This window comes from Lissotriton helveticus, chromosome 12 (genome assembly GCF_964261635.1).
Source record: "Lissotriton helveticus chromosome 12, aLisHel1.1, whole genome shotgun sequence".
Classification (NCBI taxonomy): Eukaryota; Metazoa; Chordata; class Amphibia; order Caudata; family Salamandridae; genus Lissotriton; species Lissotriton helveticus.
This window is the reverse complement of record NC_136073.1, coordinates 823,517,951-823,534,673: the sequence shown is the minus strand read 5'-3', so window position 1 is coordinate 823,534,673 and position 16,723 is coordinate 823,517,951. Positions and strand designations below refer to the sequence as shown.

General features: G+C 49.9%; 1 protein-coding gene across 3 annotated transcripts in view; it reads left to right on the top strand.

The window, feature by feature from the left end:
• The window catches only part of TDRKH (tudor and KH domain containing), a 726,700-nt gene that overhangs the window by 283,928 nt on the left and 426,049 nt on the right, over positions 1–16,723 (top strand). For all 3 annotated transcript variants that reach the window (XM_078671293.1, XM_078671292.1, XM_078671294.1), the window contains exon 6: positions 5,258–5,582. In XM_078671293.1, the coding sequence (XP_078527419.1) occupies positions 5,258–5,582 (325 nt within the window). The remainder of the gene's footprint in view (positions 1–5,257; positions 5,583–16,723) is intronic.

Genomic DNA, 16,723 nt, shown 5'->3' with positions numbered 1-16,723 from the left:
GCACGTCCATCCTCCGGATCAAGACTGCCCAGCTCGACGAGACCCGGATTCCATGCCATCTCTGACCTCTACCTGCATCATCAGCCCAGCTGAGATTCGTGGGTGTGACGAGACCCGAGGGACCGGCCATCTTCAAGACCTGCACGACGCTTCACCAGCACGACCCTCGAGTAAGTGCATTGGGGTTTGAGAAGCCCTAACCCTAAGCAGCTCCAGCACCGAAGTCCAGCCTCCCAGCATCCACGAGATCTGCGTGGGGCCCTTCTGCTTCTTTGCTGCTTGCCACGTTGTCCGGTCACTTGCCCGTTGGCTAGTGACCCTTTTGACGACTTACCACGACGTTTTCACCGCTGGTCTAGGTCCCCTAGACTGGCCCTTGCTTCTTGTCCAACAAGAAGTGCCCTGGACCCTCCTGGTCCACTCCAGACGCCATCTTGACTCCACCGCGTGGGCTTGCCTTTGCCAAGGTTTGTTGCTCAAATCCTGAGTCCAGCATCGCCAACAGCCTCGTGGGACAGCTCGCACCTCCAGCCTGGACGCCGACAACGCCTCCTGGCCCGTGTGACTGCAGAGTCCAGCGACGCCCACGCACCTGGTCGAGGTGACTTCATCCGGTGCCATCCTGGTGCCCACATAATCACTGGCTAGTGATTAAGAACTAAGTCCCCTCTGCTTTCAGGTCGTCTCCTTCACTGATCCAGCCTTGGATCACACCGAACTTCTTCACTGGTCGCCTGCCAGCAACTTCTTCTTTCAGGCTCCATAGACTTCAACGAGGATTCCCGACGTCTTTTGAACCCTATGCAGCCGCGGCCCCTGGGCTAGGTAACTTGAGTATTTCGGTACTCCAGCACAGGTTCACTATCCAAGTGTCCAGATCCTTTGTCGTTTTTAGTCTACCTAGTCGGATTCGTCCGGAAACAGTAACTTTAGAAACGCTAGCATCCATAGACTTCTTTCCGCATCCCGCGTGAGAGTGCACACTCTGCACCCGATCTCCCTAGGCCTCCTGCTCCTAACCTTAGGGTCCAGTAGTGTAGTCCTAGCGATCCTGAAGCCTCTGGATCTTGTTACTTACCTGCTAGTATTTCGCATTCCACTTTTTGTGTATATGGTTTTTCGTGCCCCTCGGGCATTTGTGTAAATTGTGCAACTTAAAGTATTTTCTTAAGAGTTTTGTATTGTGCTTAGCTCCCTGATGCATAAAGAGTTTAGGGTAGACTTGTTATTAATAAATATCCTATATTTTTATAACAACTTGTGTGGTGTCCTTTCACTTGGTGTTCAAGGGGTATATGTGATGGTAAAACAGCTGGCTTAACACGCCCTCTAGAGTTTAGCCTAAAGACTGCTCTTGTCCACGCTACTAGGATAGCTGGTCTAATAAGGTTGACTTACAACCAATCATCAATAAGGGTTGTTTGGTATGATACAAAGTGATCACTAGAATAGTGAGCACTATATATCAGGCCAACTTCTCACACCTACCACGCGCGCGTGCTATGCAGCCAAATGGAAAAGATTTGTTATTTACTGCAACAATAACCAAATCAACCCATTAGACGCTTCCATACAGAACATTATATGCTACCTGTTGCATTTACAAAGATGTAACTTAGCATACTCTTCCATTCGACTACACCTCGCTGCTATAGCAGCGTACCTTCAGAACAGGCAACACCTTTCACTCTTCAGGGTACCAGCTATTAAAGCATTTATGGAGGGCTTGAAAAGAATGATCCCTCCAAGACACCATCCATACCCAGTCTGGAATCTAAACATAGTGCTTACCAGACTCATGGGACCTCCTTTCGAACCTCTACACTCATGCGAATTGCAATTCCTAACGTGGAAAGTCGCATTCTTAGTTGCCATCACCTCACTCAGAAGACTGAGCAAATTGCAAGCACTGACAATTGAAGAGCCATTCATGCAGGTACATGCTTATAGGGTAGTCCTTCGTGCAAACCCTAAATTCATGCCTAAAGTCGTATCCAACTTCCATATCAATCAAGCAATTGAACTGCCGGTATTCTTTCAGAATCCACAATCAGGAGCTGAAAGAGACCTGCACACGCTAGACGTCCGGAGAGCTCTACTATACTATGTGGACAGAACTAAATCATTCAGGAAGACAAAACAGCTGTTTGTTGCCTTTGCACCACAACGCAAGGGAAATCCTATTTCAAAGTCAGGAATAGCCAGATGGATAGTTGTGCATTCAAATATGTTATCTAAAAGCTAAACGCACTTTAGCAGTCCCCCCTAGAGCGCACTCTACACTGAAGATGGGGGCATCCATGGCTTTCCTAGGATATATTCCACTTGAAGACATCTGTAAGGCAGCCACATGTCCACCATACACACTTTCACTAAACACTACTGTGTAGACGTGCAAGAAAAACAGCAAGCTGCTGTAGGACAGGCTGTCCTCAAAACTCTTTTCCAAACTGCTGCAGCTGGCACAGGTGGCCACCGCTAGAGGAGATACTGCTATTCAGTCTATGCACCGATATGAATTCAGCAGCCTACATGCCTCGAACGGAATATTCTACTTACCAGTATGCATCTGTTCTTGGCATGTAGGGCTACTGACATTCATATCGCCCGCCCTCCTCCCCGGCGCCTGTCGCAGCTGCAGCATTACCTATAGCATGGACATCTCTTACTTTCCTATCTCTACCTCTGCCACAATGGCAAAAACAATCTGAGCATGGAAAGGATGCCCATGCGCACTGTAGTCCAGGGGAGGAGTCACCTACCTCGTGATACTTCGAGGACTCTTCCTGGACAACAAAGTGCAATCATCCGGACCCAACACTAGGCGGCGATCTATGCACAGATATGAATGTCAGCAGCCCTACATGCCAAGAACAGATGCATACTGGTAAGTAGCATATTCCTTTTTAACCACTTGGATGCTAAGGCCACCTCTGGCTCTTCAATGTAATTTCCATTGAAGTCAATGGAAACTCCATGACGAGCTGGGCTCGTCATGAGCGTCGAAGGGGTTAAATTACAGTCCTGCGCCCCACAGGCATTACCTGCAGTTGAGGGTGGGTCAGGAACATTTTCAGTACCTCTTGGGCTATTTTTTTTAATGGTTTGTGAAAGTTTGTTTCCCTTTTCTTTAATGACTTTTTTCTCATTTAAAGACCAACTAAAATTGTCTAATATAGTCAACAACTGGTTCTGACAACTACTTTAATTAAAAAAGACACACAGCTTTTCTGCAGGAAAAGATTTTTATTTTGTTGAATGATCCAGGATGCCTCTCGTACACAGGACACATCAGTCCTTATGATTACAGTGGAAAAACAGTGGGCAGAACGAAAGCACTTATTTATGTATTTATTTGGGTAAACCAATCGGTCAAGGGATGTCCACTACGTGAGGATTTTATCATTGACGGACAGTTTTGTTACAGCCTACCTATGGTCTTTTCCTAGCTGCCGCCAAGCTTCAGAGTATTCCACTTGTCAGAATTCCAGTGGGAAGGAGTTGCCATCTTTTAACGTTGATTTACTCTTTTAGTTGTGTGTACACTTGCTTCAAAATGGACTTTTGAAGCTTTATACGCAATTTGGAATTTTCACTTCAACCTAAAGGCCGTATCAAGACTGCTCAAGCTCTTGGGCTAAAAGTATCATTCCACTGTAAGAGATTGAATTACAGTAAAATGACTGAACTACCTCAAGCAGGCTGTTCAATCCTTCAATCCCTGGCATCCTTCCTGGAACGTCCCTTACGGCATGGTGACCCTGTAAAGCCCCTATCTTAAAACACCCGCAATTGTGACCCTGGAGGTGCAAGCGGAGAGGAACCGAAACCGAGGAACTTCGCCTCCCCTACTACATTGGGGACGAACTCGGCATCCCTAATAACGGGTGGGTCCCTCCCTAGATACATCGACAAAACTTGGGACGGCGCTTTATTGCGCCTCTATATCTCCTGGCCTACTGAGTCCTAGAAGAATTAAAACTACTTTCTTCGTGATAACCCACACCTAACAGATGGCGTTCGTCGGTTGTGGAATCCCGCAGGCTGTGCTCCCTCCCTTACATGATCGCTGAGATATCCTGACTATTCTACCCAGCAGACGGTGTTAGTCATATTTGGAACCTCATAAGCTGTGCTCCACCCCCTACTCGATCACCGAGGGGACCCTCTATTAAAATAAACTCGATTGTGGACCTTTAGTGCTTTTTGTGGTGTTGTCCTGGACACCGCGGTACCTCTTCGCCCTGACGAAGGTGCGGCATGACCTGGCCATTCACCGAAACACGCGTTGGCGTTATTTGTGTTTGAGGCAGAAATCTTTTTCCATCTTGGTGGGTCAATTTCCAACTTGATTTGCCCTACACCGTATTTCGTCAAATGAAGCGATCTCCATCTTGATTTCATTTATAGGCACTCATGTACCTTGTTGCTGTTTTTAAATGTAAGAAAGATAGTATGAATGATGTGAAGTAAAAAGGATATGTATGAGAATGGAGTGTTGATGAGGAGAGTGCGGTGTGTGCGGGACAACATCACTGTTTATAATGTTATATAACTAGATATGCACTTTTGTATGAAATAATTTATGTAAAGCTTTCTACTGAGAAAAATCACATGTACTTGAAAAAAGACAAAAAATGAATACATAAAATGATTTGAATATAATCTATATTGTTGAATGCTACTTTGGCTCTGAGTGTTGGTCAATTACGGTGTATATGTATTCGGGATCCTATTGCAGGACCCATACAAAGCGGCAGAGTATGCTTCTTTTTTCTTGTGGTGTTCAGTCCTTCAAAGCCAGCTTAACTCTGTATGACACTTTTCTTAGTAAAAGAGCTTACTGTTTATGGTTAACGATACTTGTTGTACAATTAACCTTAAATTATCTAATATATTCATATTATTCTTATGAGGGTGTTTTCTAGATTTACTGGAGCACAATGAATGTGTGTGAGCGCAAAAGTCAACAATTGATAATGTGATTTATTTATGCTTTTTATGGACTTGATAACATATTGGTGACTTGCTGTGTTAGAAAAATGCTGTCCGAGATGCTTCTTATGTTACTTGATATGCTAGTGTATCTGCTGCAAGTTTACCCCTCATTGAATTTTGTCTCTGCAAATTCAAACCAGCTTCTTTGGTGTGTTTAGTTTTTCTGTATTTCTAGCCTTTTCTTTCTACCTTATGATGTAAATATCATTTGCAGTGCTCATAGTTAAAGTTCAGCCTTTCTCTGCTTTCTTCATCATAGCGACTGATTGAAGAAAAGGTTCTGGAGGATGAGGAGTTCAAGAAGAAAGTAGCACAGTCTGCAGCTTCACGTTGCCAGCGCAAGCAGCCTATTGCTGTAAAGAAAGTGACAGACAATAAGGATGAATGGGCATCAGCTGCAGCCACACACGTCACCAATGATGGGGATGCTATCACAGCAGAAGAGTTCAAAGGACATGGAGACCAAGCAGACCAAAGTAAAGTAATGCTTGTTCAGAAAAGACCAGATGCAGAGCAGATGAATTCTGGCGACTCTTGCAGTGCAAACCTAGCGGTCACCACAGATGATGTGCCCAAATTTGAAAGTAAGACTCTCAGGGAAAAAAAATTGGACCTGTTCACTTTGGCAGGTGTCTATTGGTTCCTTCATGCTGATGTAAAAGTCTTACTAATTCCCTCTCGCATCTCCTTAGGTCACTACAAAGCTGTTAATTTTGACAAGGCTGTGAAGTTTCTGCTTCATCTTGGGCTTCCCTTCACATCCTCTACGCAGCTTCCACCTTGTTGCTTTCTGCAGGATCCTGGTTTCACATATGGAATATGTTGCCTTTCCTACATCCCAATTTGCACTTCTAGCAACTCCTTACGAAAGCAGAAATGTCATAACTACTTTGTGTTAATTTTAGCTACGTTTTTGCATATCTGAAAGAGACACGTTAGTGATAGATTCCCTACCTTAGAATATCCCCAGGCGTCAGACTGGATCCAGAAAGTTTTTTCGTCCGCAGTACCCCTGCGCGTCGGTAGGTGGCTTCGTGCGGCTCAGCGTCCGTCGCTGGCGTCGTAAGCGCTGAGATGACGTCACGGAGGCTACTTAGGCACCACCCATGCGCGCTGACGTTGGTTCTTTCTTTTTCTGCCCCGAAAGCGCAGATCCATTTAGAGCATGTACCCTAGTCACTGTTAAACTAAACTTTTTTTGAGTCTCATGTCTCATCTTTTTGAGTCTTGTACTCCTGGTGCCAAGTAGGGATGCCTGGATTTAAATCCTGTGGGTCCTGCCGCCGTACGATGTCGGTGGTGGACCCCCATGACGTTTGTCCTACTGTCTGGAGCGCGACCATGACTCTCAGTCATGTCCTGACTGTATGGCCATGGCCCGAAGGCTTTGCGGGAGCGGTCCCGAAAGCTGCTGGAGACCCTGCAGTCATCTCTGCGCCGTTTGAGGTCCATGGGTTGCTTAAGGTACCGTCCGCGGAGCCATCATCATTGCTCCTCGGTGTCTAAGTCTTCGCTCTCGGAATCGGGTAAGACGTCACAAAAATATGTCGAAGAAGCGCGTTCGCTCTGCGACATCCCGCGTCGCTCTCCGGATGCGGACGAGGGGATCAGGGGTTCTTCCCCTGCGGCTCCGTTGGAGCCAGAGAGTCCCACCGGCCTACCCACCTTATCCGGGTCCGTCTGCGACTCCGGCCCAGGTGCAAGAGTAAGAGTTTCTTGCTGCCATGGACTGCCTTTTCAGTCTTAGGGCTCCCGCCGGTGCACCTTCGGGCCCCGCGGTCCCTATGAAGGGCCCGTGCCCGCATTCGGCGCCGGTGCCGCAAGATCCTCATCCAGTGGCCCCAAGGCCCTCAGCCAGCAGCTCTGGACCCGGCGCCCCCTGTGGCTCCGTCGTCGGCGTGGATTCAGTTTGTTCCACCTCCGCCCTTGCTTGGGACCCAAATTGGGACTTGCAGCAGGATCGGCGCCCGGCAGTGCGAGTCCGACCACAATGGGCAGAGGGCTCGGAGGATGCAGGTGGCCTTCACCTCTCCTCTGATCCAGGCTTTTTGTCTCCTCCCGCTGGCATGGTGGAAGGCTTCACTTATTCTGTGGTGCTCCGTAGAGCAGCTAAGGCCCTTGACCTTACTCTGCCTACCATCCCTCATAAAACCAACCTTCTTACTGAAGTGCTTCAGCCGGCGACACGTTCTACGGAACCTCTGCTCCCATTAAATGAGGCCTTGACGGATGTTTTGATGGGCACCTGGTCCAGACCAGCCACGGGGGTTCCTGTGGACAAAAACTTAGCCCTGCATCATCGCCCTGCACCGGGTGACCCTGCCTTTTTAACCAATCATCCGACTCCGGAGAGCCTGGTCCTTCAGGCCTCCACTTCAAACTGCGTTCCCTATCGCCCCGCCGGTTAAGGAATCGAAAAAGTTGGAGCAATTTTGCAAGAGGCTATTTTCCTCTGCCAGCCTGGGGCTGCAATCAGTCAACATCGCATGCCTTTTGGGCCGCTACTCTCACACTGTGGGGGACACAGTGGCGCAGACACTGCCCCAGTGCCCAGAAGAGGTTCGGGCTGTCCTTTCCCAAGATGTTGCTCAGGGTAAGGATGCTGCTAAGTTTGCCACTAGGTGTGGGCTGGACACCGCAGACTCTTTAGGGAGAGCGATCTCCACTACGGTGTTTATGCCTGGCTGCTGTCCACTGGGTTTTTAGGAGATGTCCAGAGCACCCTCATGGACATGCCCTTTGATGGTACTCGCCTGTTTAGCGATAAGGCTGACAGTGCGCTGGAGCGTTTCAAGGACTCTCGGGCTACGGCCAAGTCCTTAGGTCTCTCCACCACGCGCCTGGCCACATCAACCTTTCGTTCCATTCGTTGCCACGGAAGGGGCGCCCCTGCACGTTCGTTCATCCAGAAGCCTGCATAGAACCAAAATAAGCGCGGGCGTAGAGGCCACTGTGGCGGCACAGGGGGCCAGCGGGCTGGTCAGTCCACCTCCACCTCCGCTCCCGCGGCATCCGCCTCAAAGCCTTCCTAGTCCGAGCTTTGGGGTGCACACCACGCCTGTGGGCGGCAGGATTCAACATCACCTCCCCCACTGGCGTTCTGTCACTTCGGACTAGGGTCCACGACCCCACCCCGCACTGTTTGTTGCAATACCACATGGCAGTGGTGTGGTCCGTGAACACCTACACTACTCTTCCCCAGACAGAGGGAAGGAATGCCTTCAGTGCGAGTCGGATTGCCCAAAGCTCCAAAAGATTGATATGTAGCCGGGACTCCGCCGGAGACCAGAGGCCTCTGATCTCCGCCTCTCCTAAGTGGCCCCCCATCCCAGGAGGGACGCATCCTTCACCACTGTGCTCCGGTTGAGGAAGGGAGAGGGATCTGCCATTGACCCAATCGTGATTCGTGAGCCACCACTGTAATTGACGTGCAGTGCCCTCCGAGATCTGGACGTGATCGGACAGGTTGCCCTGATGCTGTGCCCACTGTAACTTCAGGTCCCACTGCAGAGCCTGCATATGCCATCTGGCATGTTGCACTATCAGGATGCAGGAAGACATCAGGCCCACGAGCCGGAGAGTCATTGTGACTGAAACCCAGGATAGAGGCTGAAAGATCGGTATCATAGCTTTAATATCCCAGACTCGCTGCTCGGGAGGATAAACCCAAAACTGCATAGAATCCAGAACCGCTCCAAAGAAGGGGAGCTTCCGAGAGGGACTCAGGTTCTACTTCAGCACGTTGATGGAGAACCCCAGCAAATGCAGGAGGTTGGCTGTAATCTGAAAATGGGTGACGACTGTCTGGGGCAAGACTGCCTTCAACAGCCAGGTCGAGGTAGGGGGAAGACGGACACCCCTGACCTGTGCAGATGAGCTGCGCCCACCGCCATCACTTTCGTGACCACCCATGGGGCGCTTGTAAGGACGATGGGAAGCACAGCAAACTGAAAATGCTCCTGGTCTACCATGAATCGCAGGTAACGCCGGTGGGCCTGCAGGACAGGGTTGTGAAAATATGCGTCCTGCAAGTCCAACGCTACCATCCAGTCTTCAAAGTTCGTGGGCAGCCAAGACCTGAGCCAGAGACAACATCTTGAACTTCTCCTTCCGGAGGAAGCGATTGACGTTCCTGTGGTCCAAGATAGAGCGCAGGCCCCCTTTGTCCTTCTTTGGGACCAGTAAGTAGTGGGAACAATAACCACACTCTACTTTTGGCCCAGGAACGCGCTTGATGGCCCCCTTGGCCAGGAGGGCCGTAACTCCCTGTTGAAGAAGCGCAAAGTGATCCCCTGACATGTGGTGGAACTGAGGTGGCATGGCTGGTTGGGCAGACTCTAAGGGGAGGGAGTAACCCCTTGGACAATCTGCAGCACCCACCGCCTGGAGTCTCTCCGCCTCTGGATATGGCTGGAACATCAAGGCATTACCTTGGTGGTTCAACACCTGTCAGGTTCTCTGAACACCAGGGCGGACGAACTCAGCCGCCGGTGCTTGATGGATAACGAATGGCGTCTGAACTCTGACGTGGCGCAAGGTCTCTTTCTGCAGTGTGGAGAGTCTTAGTTAGATCTATTTGCCACCGAAGAGAACGCGCAATGTCATCACTTCTGCGCATTGGAATTTCCAAGGCGGTTCTCGCTCTGCGATGCTTTTCGTCGCGAGTGGAGTTGCGGTCTTTTCACCTATACCACTTCTACCCAGAGTGCTGAAGAAGATTTGGCGCGTCCGGGCCCAAGTCATCCTTGTGGCTCGGGATTGGGCAGATCTGCCTCCTCTTTTTAAGTCCTCGATTGTTAACCGCTTCCTAAAAGGAATTACGCAAACGTTTCCTCTTGTGCCGTTCAAAATGCATCAGTGGGACTTAAACCTTGTCTTGACATACCAGATATGCGCTCCGTTTGAGCCTCAACATAACTGTCCTTTGCATTGTCTCACTCTCAAGACTGCTTTCCTGGTAGCTATCACCTCTGCCAGAAGAGTGAGTGAGCGAGCTCCAGACACTATCTGCTAAACCCCCTTTCCTTTCATACGGCCAAGGTGGTTTTGAGGACCTGTCCTTCTTTTCTGCCAAAGGTTGTTACGCCCTTCCACATCGGGCAGACCATCACTTTGCCCACCTTCTTTCCGAACCTTCTTTCCGACTCCGTATCCTTCAAAAGAGGGAGAGACTCCACCATCTGGACCCAAAACGTGCGCTCTCATTCTATCTGAAGCGCACACAGCAGTTCCGGGTGGATGACCAGCTCTCTGTTGTCTACATGGGTGCCAAAAAAGGTTGGGGCATGCACAAACGGACCTTCTCTGGGTAGGTTGTTATGTGCATAAAAGCATGTTATTTCTTGGCTAAGAAGGAGCCTCCTGTGGGGCTGTGTGCCCATTCCACCAGGGCAACAGCAGCCACTACTGCCTTGGGATACGGCGTTCCCTTGCAGGACATTTGTCAGGCAGCTATGTGGGATTCGCTGCACACGTTTACCAAACATTATTGCCTTGACAGTCCAGTCCGGAGAGACTGCTTCTTTGGCTGTTCTTTTCTCCGTGGCTTTCTGGTGTAATCTTGTTCGCAGACCCACCACCGGAGTTGGTATTGCTGGGGTATCTATTCTATGGTAAGGAATCCATCACCAATGTGTCTTTCAGATACACAAGTTACTACTTGTGTAAGATATATCTTCAAGAGACATTAGTTAGTGATAGATTCTCTTCCAGGGGATCCTCATCAATAGTCATAAGCATTAGAATATTCCCGCCCATGCACGGGATCCCGGAAACACTATATTATATGTGAGTCGGTTTAAGTCGGATTAATTTACGGTCTGGCACGGCCGTCGAGAGGGGCTCACTTCTGAATTGCGGGTCTGGTCTGGCCTCAAACGGGAGCTTGAAGGTATGCAAGGTACAGTTCAGGGCTGCAACTTGCATTTAAGCTCGATCAACGGCTGAAAAGCAGGGCAGTTACAACGCCATGTATTATGCACCTACCCACATGGGGTTTAAACTTTTGCAAAATTGGGAAGTGTAATGCGCACTGTGAGAAGTTGGCCTGATATGTGATGCTCACTAGTTCTAGTGATCACCTTGTATCAGTCCAAACAACCTTTATGGTGATTGGTTGTAAGTCAACCTTATAGACCAGCTATCCTAATGGTAGCATGGACAAAGCAGTCTTAAGCTAAACTCTTTTGGCATGTGAAGCCAGCTGTTTTACCACAATATAACCCCTTGAATACCAGATGAAAGGACACCGCACAGGTTGTTATGAAAATAAACAGTATATTTATTAATAACAACACCTCTGAACTCTTTATGAGGTCAGAGGGCTAAGCACATGACAATCTCTTACGAAAAATACTACAAGTTGCACGAAATTACAATGGTGCCCTAGGGGCACGACAAACCATATAGTAAGTAAGTGGAATGTGAAAGTCAATAAAAGGAATGGAGCTGTCCAGAGGCTGTAGGATCGATGGGACCACGCTATACTAACTTCAGGTAAGTAATAGGAGGCCCACGGAACGCGTGTGCAGAGTGTGAACTCACACGCGAGATGCGTAACGTCTATGGACAGTACAGTTCAAGTTAAAGGTGAGTACGGACAATCCTGACTAGGTAGGACTAAAACGACTGTGGAACTGGACACTAGGACAGTTAAACTACCCTTGAGCACCCAAATGCTCTCGTTACCTCACCCACGGGCTGCGGGTGCATAGGTGTCAAAGTGCGTCGGGTTCTCGCGTTGAAGTGAATGAAGCCTGAAAGAAAAGATGCTGCAGGTGACCAGGAGGAAGATGTCCGGTGCAATCCAAGGATGGATTGTTGAAGAAGACCTGAAAGCAGAGGGGACAATGTTCACAGTCACTAGCCAGTGACTGGAGTGGAACCAGGAAGGAACCAGATGTTGTCGTCGCGATCAGGTGAAGAGTGGACGCTTGACTCTGCAGCCACGTGGACCAGGAGGTGTCTTCGACAACCAGGATGGAGGCACGAGCTGTCCCACGCAGGCTCTCGCTGTCGGCGGTGTCTGATCTGGGATTGGTCTCAACAGGCCTTGGCAAAGGCAACCCACGCGGTGAGTGAAGAAAGCGTCTGGTGCGGACTAGGAGAGTCCGGGGTGCCCCTCTTTTGGAAGGGAGCAAGGGCCAGTCTGGAGCAACCAGACCAGCAGCAAAGATTCAAAGGTTTGTCGTCTAGGAGGCCACTAGCCAGCCGGCAAGTGACCAGACAACGTGTTGAGCAGCAAACAAGCAGAAGGGCCCCACGCAGATCTCGTGGATGCTGGAGGGCTGATCTTCGGTGCAGGGGCTGCTCGGGGCTGGGGCTTCTCAGTCCCCAAAGCACTTGGTCGAGTTTACCTCGGGAGTCGTGCTGGAAGCGAAGTGCAGGTTCGTTCAAGATGGCCAGTCCCACGTGTCTCGTCGCACCCACGGGTCTCAGCTTTGCTGTAGATGTAGGTTAAGGTCGGAGAGGTCTGGGAATCCGGGTCTCGTCGGGCTCTGAAGTCCGGATCCTCGAGGGAAGACGACAAAGTGAAGCCGCTGGACGCTTGATGGTGCCTGCTGTTGCAGGGTGGACACTCCTTGCCCACAAGGGAGATTCTTCAGTCTTCTGTGGAGCAGAACGTCGAAGGCCAGAGTTTCTTCTTGTTGAATAGTTCAGGATAATCTAATTTGGAATGGGACCAGCTCCTACCTTTATTCTCCTAAAGGGGGCTGCACTACTGACTAGGTCCCTCCCCTGGGTGGGACCAGGAAGGGGGGTGGCTACACCCCCTATCCTTTGTCCGGTTTCCCGCCAGAGCTGGGGCTGGGATGCCCCAGCAACTGGTTTGAACCGGTGTATGCACAGGGCACCTTGTTTGCCCCAGGCATGTCTCATTCCTTTCAGGCCTCCCTACCTCAATACACAAAATCCTGTTTGGGGTGGTGTTAGCACCTCACAAGGCAGGAAACCCTTTGTCCAAGCCATCCTAGCTGGAAGGACTCCCAGTAGCAGGAGGTCAGACTTGTGTCTGTGGTGGCAGCATCCATTTTGTGATGGTGAGGCTCGAGTTAACTTTAACCGGGGTCACAGTTACATATATGTTGTGTCCCTCTAAAAGGGTGGAATGCTACCCCCGTAGCCAGAATTGGCGAGGGGGTAGTATTCCAAATCGTATGACACCTTACTCGACATGTTTTGATAATGTTATACCAGAGTTAGTATTTGACCGCGAGGTTTATAATGCACTTAAGAGTATATGGTATCGCGTTATCATGGAACAGCTATTAGGACTTGGTTCCGCAAGCTGCAAACGGGCTCAGCTCATGCCAGAGCACCATCTCACATAATTCCAAGCACTCTGCCTTCAGGATTGATAAGGCCTTCCATAGGAGTGACTGATAGGAATATATGTGTCCATTTTAGGGTTAGATATAGGTATACTATATCTACAGCAAAGGGTGTTTACACCACCTTGCCCCAGCTGTCATGCAACCAGTTGTGTTAGATTTAGATGGCCAGCCAGGGGTGGCATAATACATGCTTCAGCCCCTGGGTACACCTATGCCCTGGGTACAGGGACTGATAAGGTGGCCCAGTACCAATTGGTAAATGCACCTAAAGTACTTGTTTGTCAATTTAGAGAGAACAGCTAGGCTGTGGGTCTGATTAGCAGGCCCACAGCCAGGGAAAGTCGTAAACCAGTGAAGCAAAAAGCAAAAATCTAGGGTGACCATAGGATTGCAGACCCCACTCTCCTACACGCACTCACTGTGGTATTACCTAATTGAACTACCAACACCAGGAGGCTGTGCTGACAGCCGCGCCCATCAGGGCAGGGGTTCAGAATATGCAAATGTGCGCGAGTAGCGCGGCTTTTCACTTCTCCTGCTGAGCCACTGAAGAAAGGACATAAATCCTGAAACGGGTCTGGCAATGATGTTTGATGCCTAATCCTGGTGGGGTACTGCTTACAAGCTGCTGATCAATTAAAGAAAGAAAAAATGAACTTTATTTGCTTCCTGTGGCCTCTATCATACTGTGCTACCTGTTATGGATATATATATATATAACATGAAAAACAACAACAAAGTTTGTTTAGAAACTGTTTTAATGCTTAGATAACAGTAGAAATTCTCATAAAACACAAAGCATAGAAAGCTCCCAGGCTGCATTGCAAATACACAGTCCAAAAAGACTGAAATGCTAACCTGTATCTGCATAGCAAGAAACTTACACCGTGCCTTTAAGGCACTCATGACCCCCAGCTTCCCATCATGCCTCAGGGGTGACAGGTCAGTTGTTCTTTCCGGCTCCTTCAGGAAGGATCCTGGTAACACAGCTCCACTTATTTCTGAGTTCTGTCAGAAATTCACTTCATTTTTCACAACTTTTTTGACTTACTGACTTGTCAAGTAAGAATCTGTCTTTTATTGACAGTTTTTTTGGCATTTTCCCTCTTACAATGCCTTCTCTTTTTGATGCCTGCCCTTCTTGTGCTAAAAAGAAGGCCAAGACAGACAACCATGAAGTCTGTATACTTTGTCTACCTTAAGAACATGATCCAAGGACCTGTCCTCACTGCAAAACCCTGTCGGGAGGAACTCTGAAGGACAGGGAGAGAATTCGCATCTATGGCCTAGCACATAGGTCATCTAGAAGAAGGTCTCCGGTAAAGAAAGGCTCCAAGAGGTCTAGAACACCTTCTAAGGACAAGACTTCACACCCTATAGCTTCAGCGTCGGGCTCGGCGCTGAGAAGAACTACCGGTGGGTCATTTATCTAAAAAACGATCTTCGACAGCGGGCTCGCCGTCGAGAAGAAGAGATTCAGGTACGTCGTTGACGTTGAATTCAAGACCCTCCGCCGTCGTCAACTCGACGACGATCGGCATCGAGGACTGAGACCCCTCCACAGTCGTCAACCCGGTGACGATCAGTGTAGAGGAACAAGAGCCCTCCGCCGTCATGATCGGCATCGAGGAGCATCACACCTCCGCCGTCGTCAACCAGGCGACGAACGGCGTCAAGAAGTGTGACACTTCCACCGTCGTCAACCTGGCGACGATCGGCGTCGAGGAGCAGAGACCCTCCGCTGTCGACACTACGTTCAGCGTCGAGAGCAGGCTCACCTCCGTCGTCGCAGATACAGCGATCTACGTCAAGAGCCCAGAGTCCTCCGCCGTCGACAACCAGCCGTCGCTCGGCGTTGAGGATGAGATCCCCGTCTTCGGCGTCGAGGGTGCCAAATACCCCTCTGCCGTCGTCGCGTAGACACTTGACGTCGAGATTGACGGCTCCGCCGTCGTCCCAGCGCTGTTCGGCGTCGAGAGAGAGAAATGCTCCGTCGGCTGTACGTCGCCGTTCGACGTCGAGACATCACCGATCTTCATCAGCCTCTCACCAGCATCGCTCGCTGTCGAGGCATTCGACGTCGGAGCACCCGACGCCGAAATGACAAGAATCGAGGAAGCAAGGATCGACGTTGAGGGACTTCCGACCGACTTCGAGGCCTGCTTCTGAGAGATCCAGAGAAGGATCGGTGATTCTGGTGACTGAGTCTGCATCCCGCCACTCATCCTCGTGTTTGTCCAGGCGAGCTTCTTCAAGGTCAGCCTCTCCAGAGGTTGGTGCGGTTGTCCCCGGTTTGGAATCTGCCATTATATCACTGGCGGGATTAAGGGGCTACGAGGCGGATGCAGGAGTACGCCAGTCCTATGCACAGGTCTCCTCTTCAAAGACTGGTTGAAGAAGCGGACAGACACAGCCCTCCCAGGCACAGACTCCAAGCTGAGAGATCACCTGTGAGGAGGCCTGCTAGGTCTCGTTCCCCCAGTAGGGAGGACCGCTCAAGCAGATCACGGGATAGGAGGCACAATGCTCGTCACAGGAGTAGGAGAACACAGTCTACTTCTACCTCCTCTACCCACTCTTCAAAGAGGGATTATTCCCCCACACTTACGGATAGCCCTATCTCTAGGATCTCACCGATTGATGACATTAATACGTACCATGATGTCCTGCAGAGGGGAGCTCAAACTCAACATTGCAATGTCTGTTCCCCTGGTCACCACAACAGTGATTTTTGAGACACTTCACCAGAAGTCTGTGTCTCGTCCATTACTTCCATTGGTTCCAGGGATTGTGGAACCTGTCATGGACATATTCCTGTCTCCAGCGACCATTAAGGCGGTGCCGGCTCGCATCCAAAAGAAAGACAAGCCAGCTTCCTCTGACCCCGTCTTTAAGACTGATCCCCCTGCAGACTCTGTGATCGTAGCAGCAGCACGTAAGACACAAGCGGTCACTGCTACCTCTTCAGTTCCTCCAGATAAGGACAGCAGATCCCAGGACTCGTGGGGTCGCAAGGTCTGCAACTCTGCCGCTTCTACACTGAAGGTCTCCAGGGAGGTTGCGCTTTTGGGCAGATATGATAGAGCCTTATAGGATTCCATGGAGCACTTCAAATCCAAACTGCCAAAAGAAGACCAGAAAGACTTTGAAGAGACACTGACAGAGGGCTGTCTGGTGGCGAACCAGATGATTAGCACGGCGGCGGACGGCGGAGTGCTTTCGGCGCATTCGTATGCGCATGGAATATGCGCCAGAAGGTCGTATTGGTTACGCTTGACAGGCCTCAAACCCGATGCACAGCAACGCATCTTAAACCTTCCATTCTCTGGTTCCTCTCTCTTTGGCTCCCACACTGACGATGAGATGAGTAGAATGAAAACCGAGCTGGACAC